General features: G+C 31.5%; 1 protein-coding gene across 1 annotated transcript; it reads left to right on the forward strand.

The window, feature by feature from the left end:
* Positions 1 to 678: 678 nt before the first annotated feature.
* On the forward strand, positions 679 to 5,159 carry LOC131057558 (uncharacterized). Its single transcript, XM_057991722.2, has 9 exons — positions 679 to 961; positions 1,343 to 1,682; positions 1,766 to 1,870; positions 2,043 to 2,219; positions 3,828 to 3,953; positions 4,055 to 4,103; positions 4,209 to 4,316; positions 4,406 to 4,523; positions 4,785 to 5,159. Exons 1-9 carry the CDS (start codon positions 850 to 852, stop codon positions 4,892 to 4,894), a joined length of 1,245 nt encoding a protein of 414 aa, XP_057847705.2. The 5' UTR covers positions 679 to 849; the 3' UTR covers positions 4,895 to 5,159.
* Positions 5,160 to 7,177: the final 2,018 nt, after the last annotated feature.

Genomic DNA, 7,177 nt, shown 5'->3' on the forward strand with positions numbered 1-7,177 from the left:
AATAATTATAACTAAATTATTATTATATTATAATATATTATTATGTTTTAATATACTCTTATTTTTATATTATCAAATTATTATTATCATTATATTTTTTGAGAAAGAAGTGGACTTTAAGTAGGGACACTTTCAATCTTCCATAATTAATAATTTATTAGATTGAGATAATTAAAAAGTTAACTATTTGCATGATGGAGATAGAGAGATTGACTAATCACTTAAATTACATTGAGAAATAAAAGTGAAGATATAATTAACACTAAATAATTAAAAATTAGTTAATTGAATATGTAGAAAAGAAAAGAAATTAAATTAAATTAAAAAACAATTATAATTTTTTTTCACTTAACTTCTAATTTTTTTTATGAAAGATGTTTTTTAACTTTTCATGCATGTAAACATAAATTAGTTAATTGAATATGTAGAAAAGAAAAGAAATTAAATTAAATTAAAAAACAATAATAATTTTTTTTCACTTAGCTTCTATTTTTTTTTTTTAAAGATGTTTTTTAACTTTTCATGCATGTAAGCATCTCTAAATTAAAACCTTTCCTCGTAATAAAAGTATTGTTAATATTTTACAATAAAATATAAAGTAGTAAGGCATGAACTTTGGAAGAAGTCATGCATGCCCAAGTGGGGAGTAAAAGGTGGAACTTAAGAAAAGCAGATGATCTGCATGGGGAAGGAGATTTTGCATGCAAGAAGCTAAGAAAGGCTTATTAATGGTAGCGATGCCCTGTTGAAAGCTTAAGCAGCCATTAGAGAATGTTCAGTTGAGGCATTGAGATACAGTACAGATTTTATCATGAGAAAGGACCTGCTATAAAAGGATGGGAGACAAGCATGATTTTACTCTTCAAACCTGGGCCTCACTGGAAAAGTCGAGCAGAGGAAAAAAGAAGCGGATATATAAAAACAATCTTCAGGATAATTTTTGAAACAGCTCCAAGGATTGGTATTTCTTTCTCATCATAGATCTTTTTATTGTTGTTATGCATTTTAAATCAATTAACGAGAGTTCTGTAAGTAGCATTAAAAGTCTCGATCATGTTATAGTATTCATCCCATCCAATTGATATTAACAATTTCTTTAAATTTCCTAAAAAAAACTATTCTGGATCTTACTAAAACGATCATTAGATCTAATCTGAAAAATTTAAGAGCCAGGTTGCTCCCACTAATCACCATGTTAGTAATTTAACCCAAATTGTTGGCTTAACTTCCTTATAACCAGTTATTTTAATTTTGGAAAGGGTGCTTAGAAATTATGAAAAGACTCATGAGATGGTGTTTGAATAAAATAAATACGGAACCTGGAAATTTGATTTGTATGCAGGCAAGTTGGTTCCATCGATTTTGGCGGCATCATCATCATCATTCATATTTACTAATAAGTTGGTAAACATGCCTGAAATTATCAGTCATGGCAGCCAGAGAGATTCAGTTTCAGAGAGCCCAAAGTCCAATTTGGGCAAACGTCCTCGATCTTCTTCCCCTCCTCTTCCAAGACAGGATATAGAAACTCAGAGGATTAAAAGCGAAGAGGAAATTGAGGGCGATGAAGAAAGCAGCGGAACTGAAACGGAGAGGGAAATTGAGAGACCCACACCCGAACAGCAAGTTTTTTCTCTCTATAGAAGAGCCCTTGCAAGTGACAATCCGAATTTCAAGATCTGGTATAAACATTTTATATAATTTGTGTGATTTAGTGCTTATGTTGCCATGTCTTGTATGAAAATTCATATTTCAGCAAATGCAGCTGTCCAGATGGAAGAGTCTTCTATTGGGAAAGAGATGATTTACTTGATCTCGTGCAGAGAAACCCCTTTTGGCTGACTACCACTCAAATGGATACTTGTTTACAGTAAGTACAAGTTGTATTGCAATGTTATAATTTAATCTGATTTATGGTTATTGTTATGAATATTTTTTTATCAATCTTTTGAATATTCTGGCATCTATCATTAGAATGATAGAAAATTCATGAAATGGAAAGAGGACTGTTTTTTAACTTTTGCTTTACTTCTGCTGTGTAGTTTATGTTTGGAGGATTCTGAAACTTGGGAGGCACGCTGTCATATTTGCTACTCTGATACAATTGGGCAGCAAACTGCGTTAAGCAAAACGGTGGAAGATGCAGCTGATACTCTTAAGCAACAGCTTCAGCTCTTGCTGCAAGATGTCCAATACAATCTTATTCCTTTAAATCTGGAGTAAGTGGAATGAACCATTTCCTCCAATATTGAATTAGAAATGAAATATGCTTATAAGAATCTTATATTATGTTCTTATTAATAACATTGAATGTCTTTTGATACAATTTGTCGGTCAGCCTTAAATCTTATACATTAAGCAATATATCTAGTCTAGATAATGTTAGCCAATTCTAAGTGTTTAACACTTGTAAGTCTAGAAGTGTATTCTTAGTGTAACCACACACATTAAACAATATATTAAACTTAGAAAATGTCAGTCAATTTTGAATGTTTAACACTTTTAAATCTAAATATGTGATTTAAGCCATTCCCAATCTGTTTGACCACAATATCAAGACCTCATGTAAGTTTAAATCTATGAGTTCCTTGATCCAACGAGGGCTTAAAGTCCATGAGCATTATGGCCCAACAAGATCAGGGTATATAATGCAGCAACACACAATTTTATTGAAACACAAAATTGACACCAATATTAAGGAAGAAGAATTTGAACTTTATTGGGTTTGTCTAGCACCAATACAACTTCTGAATTTAAGCTTTTCTTAGGTTTTATACTCCACAAGCCACCTATTCTGTTCCTCTGTCAGGAAAGTAATCTTAGACTCTTCCAATCGATTTCAAACGATTTTTAAACCCTCCTTCAGCAATATAACTATTCACTGTCAGTGATGATTCCTTCGCACCGAATTCGGTATCTTTAATCTCTCATTGCATTCCCTGTCATTGTAGTTTGTTTTCAGGCTATTGGATTTTTTTGTCCTGCGCACACACTTCAGTAATTGACTTCACACCTATTCCTGTATACGCAGTCACTTCTCTATGTTATCTCCTTCACAATCATGCACTCTATTCTGCCTTTTCTTCCTCAAAATAAAAAAAAACGTTTCAGTTTCCTCCTCTGCAATATGTTCTTCTTCCCTGTGCTCTGACCTTTCATCTTTCATTCCCGTTGCAGCATATATGAGGGATATTATTTAATGCTCTCAATGACTTGGTTTATTCAACTGGACACCAAAACTAAAAATAATCTCAAACCAAAACATATATACATCAAGGTGAGTCCGATAGCCAATTGATTCAGATGTTCGACATTAGTTTAAATTTTGATTTTTTTTGATGGCTCATCTAAAACTACATTAAATTAAGCAAGTCAAAATTTGTATATTATTTAAGCCAAACTGTCCAATAGAACCTTGCCCGAATACAAGATCCAACAACACATTGATTGAGGATCAAAACCTGCAAATATGTTGATCCAGCAAAAAGGATCAAAGCCTGCACAGCAAAAATTTAAAGTTAAATGATAATATAACAATCAAATATATCAGTTTTTCACAATTCATAAAACTGTGATTAATGCTTCTTCTTTCTTATTCTGATTGCACTCATTCAATCTGTTAATTGAAGGATCCAAAAAGTGAATAAAACATCGATGCATTCAAATTCAAAAGCATTAATCACAATATCAACATTATATTAATTTAACCATCTTTAATGACACCAGAATCATAATTTTTGATAACAACACTCAAACTATATTTGTCTTTTGTTTTCGCAGTTAATTAGTAAGCGTATACTAATGTAACAGTCTTTATTCTTTTGCAGCCACCACTGGCATTTAGTCATTATCTGTGGTCTGGAGGGACAAACATCTACGAACCCACAAATTTGGCATCTCAACTCTCTTGAATTTTTCTCTATAAATGAAGAAATGATAAATGCTATAAAACAGTAAGAAAACTATTCCATACTGTTATAATCTTTGAATGATTTCTAATTACCCTAATAAACTTTTCATGGAATGAATTTTTGAATTGTTTTGTTTCATTCAGAGTTGTTGAAGAAAAGACTGGCAAACCAGCTGCTTGGTCCGACTTACAGGTTTTATAAACATGGCAATCAGATTTCATATTTCCATTTGAATTCCTTTAAAATTTTAAATAGATTTAGGGTTTTTATTTAAATATGGAATAAATCTGGATGCAGGTTCCACAACAGGATAATTCCTACGACTGTGGGATCTTTGTAATCAAATTTGTATTTCAATTCATAAAAAATCTGGGTTCCCCACAACCACAAGATTTTACAGAGCTGGTAAGTTGAATAGAAAATGTTTTTCTCTTTGTTCTTGTAATTGATATGCAAATTGTGTTCACTGATTTGATTGTTTGTTGATATGTAAGATGGCTAGACAAGCCCACAATGAGTGCTTTGGAATAAATCTTAGCCGCTCATTTCAAAGGCTTATGCTTTGGACGCTTTTTCAGAAGCAAACTGATCCTCCACTGCAAGTCTTACCAGGTAAAAACTGCATCCTTGGTTTCATACTGCTCTTGGGTATATCAAATTGTTTATAAAATCATCTGAGAAAATAGTTTGTTTGTATTAGTTCAACATTTTTGGTTTAAATTGTGTGAGAAACCTTTCATCATCAAGTCATCATATTACATGATTCAGTTTGGTCACAATTTAAATCAGCAGTGTTGAACTAACAAACATTATGAACTTTAAAAATTATATGATTCTAATTTGTTTGTATTTTGTGTGATGCATCATATATAGTTGATTTCGACGAATACATCAAAGCCTTCTGCAAGGAAGATCATGAGGATCCAGAAAATAATTGCGGCAAAGATTATGAGAGTGATAACAGTTACGAGGCTACGGTCTAAAACAGTTAAAAAGTTCGGACTCCTACGTTTAAAATTGAGGAGCACGATGACTTTTGGATATACTCGTATATTTTTTTTAGATTCGAACTTAAGATTATGGGGAGCATACCCATGCCTTAAGTTGCGATCCACGATTGGACGAGTTAAGGCCGAAGCCCTATACTCTATATTAGTTTAAGGACCAGTCATTTATGGTCAATGTATTATTTTTTACATTGTAAAATCTTCTTGTACTTTTATAATATATAATTTTTATTTTTTTTCATGATTGGCTAAAATCTTTTGAGAGTTATAAAAATAATTTATTTTTTAAATTTTTAAATATTAAATATGATTTTTTTAATATATGTGAAAAACATAATTTTGAAGGAGTAATTTGTGAGATATTATCTTTCACAACTAGTGCCATGGCATGAACTTTGTTCAATATATATCATTTTAACTTTTACTATGGTTGGACCAAAATAACTTTATTTTCTTTCTAGTTAAACATTTTTGTAAAATAAAATATTCTCACATAAGCTTTGTTCAGTATATGCCATTTTAACTTTTACTATAGCTGAATCAAAAAAATAACATTTTCTTTCTACTTAAACATTTTCTTTAAGTATTCAGAACATGTAGACATTTATTTAATTTTTTACTATTTCATATAAATAACATATACACAAACTAAATAGATGCTTCATAAAGATATCCACATAATTTATACTAGCAACCATCATATTTTTTTTATTTGGGTTAAAAGAAATGGAATATATATGCAAGGAGTAGAATAACATTGAATTATTGTGTAAACAATAGTATTTAATATTATCTTGTTTTATCAAATTTGACTAAAACTTAAAAATTACAAAACTAACCATTTGTTGCACACGGTATCTTTATCATTCACATTGTCATCAGTATTGATTTTTAATCTTTCCGACTTGGGTTAGCATAAGATTAGTTGTATTTTGCATTATTTCCCCTTTCCTTGTATAACATACAATATACAAACTATCCCACAAAATTCATGCTCCAAAACAATAAGTTCCATTCAATGTATCTTGCTCTTTGTTAATATGCGAGAATGGTTGAACCTTGATTTTGTGTTTGTAATATTCCACAAAAAGAAATTACAAGAGAGCTTCCAAAAAATACAACAAGGCTTCACATTATCTCCATATTTGTTTGAAGAAAAGATTGTTGCAGGTATTCTTTCCTACTACTATCCAATTTTCCCTATTTTACAATAATCTGTTCACTTTTTTAGAATATGATTCCCTTTTCTCATCTATTGCTAATGAAATTCAATGATTTGAAATGGTATTTACTTGAAATCCTATGGTCGTTCTTACAAATTATTGTTGCATTCATAGACACAAGCATATAGTTAAAGAAAACAAACTCACAAAATCTCTACAAAATTACATCAAAGATGGACAGTATAGTATGTCTCTCTACCTTTCCATTGATTGATTCGATTTATAATAAATGTAGATTATGTTCCTTCACCATACAGTATGTGCTCGTTAAACATGTTCTAATAGATGGGGGAGCTGGCTTAAACATTTCCTCATTAAGTCTTGTCCATGCTCTAGGTTATTCTGAAGATGCAGTTGATCCCCTGAAAAAGATCACATTCAAAACATATGATGAAGAAGAGCATTCCTCTAAAGGAATTGTGATATTACCCATCAGAGTGGGACCTTTGTAGAAAGACATAGCATGCCAAGTTCTAGACTTGGACTTACCATACAACATACTCTTGGCAAGACCATGGATACATGACATATAGGCTATTCCATCAACATGTCATCAGTGCCTAAAATTTCTATACAATCGACAGGAAATCACGATCTCAATAGACTCAAATCCATTGTAGTGTTGTAGTAATTTAAAACCAGCTCAATAGGTCATTGTTCCACATAACAGAGAGGTAGCATCTTCAAGCACACAATCCAAGGAACAATCATTAGCATCAATTTTGTCAAGCATGGAAAAACAAAAGAAGCTAAGAGATTGAGGGAACAGAGAATATTGAGTGGATGGAATGAGACATGAGAATGTGTGTTTTGCCTTAGTTCTTAAGAAGACTAAGAATCTGGAGCATGAAGAAGAACAACTGAAAGAGATAAAAGATTTACTGATAGAATATGAAGACATCATTTCAGATAATGTGCTTGATGGATTACCACCTATGAGAAGTATAAGTCATTGCATGGACCTAGTTCTCGGAGCTAGTTTGCCTAACAAAGTTGCACACTTGATGACACCAACAGAGAATGAAGAGTTGAATAA

Source organism: Cryptomeria japonica, chromosome 9 (assembly GCF_030272615.1).
Source record: "Cryptomeria japonica chromosome 9, Sugi_1.0, whole genome shotgun sequence".
Taxonomy (NCBI): Eukaryota; Viridiplantae; Streptophyta; class Pinopsida; order Cupressales; family Cupressaceae; genus Cryptomeria; species Cryptomeria japonica.

Bases quoted from the DNA above. Each gene is read 5' to 3' on its own strand.
- LOC131057558 (XM_057991722.2), top strand. From the start codon at position 850: ATGATTTTACTCTTCAAACCTGGGCCTCACTGGAAAAGTCGAGCAGAG. The intron at 2,220-3,827 runs GTAAGTGGAATG...ATTCTTTTGCAG, and splicing joins CTTATTCCTTTAAATCTGGA to CCACCACTGGCATTTAGTCA. The intron at 4,104-4,208 runs GTTTTATAAACA...ATCTGGATGCAG, and splicing joins CTGCTTGGTCCGACTTACAG to GTTCCACAACAGGATAATTC.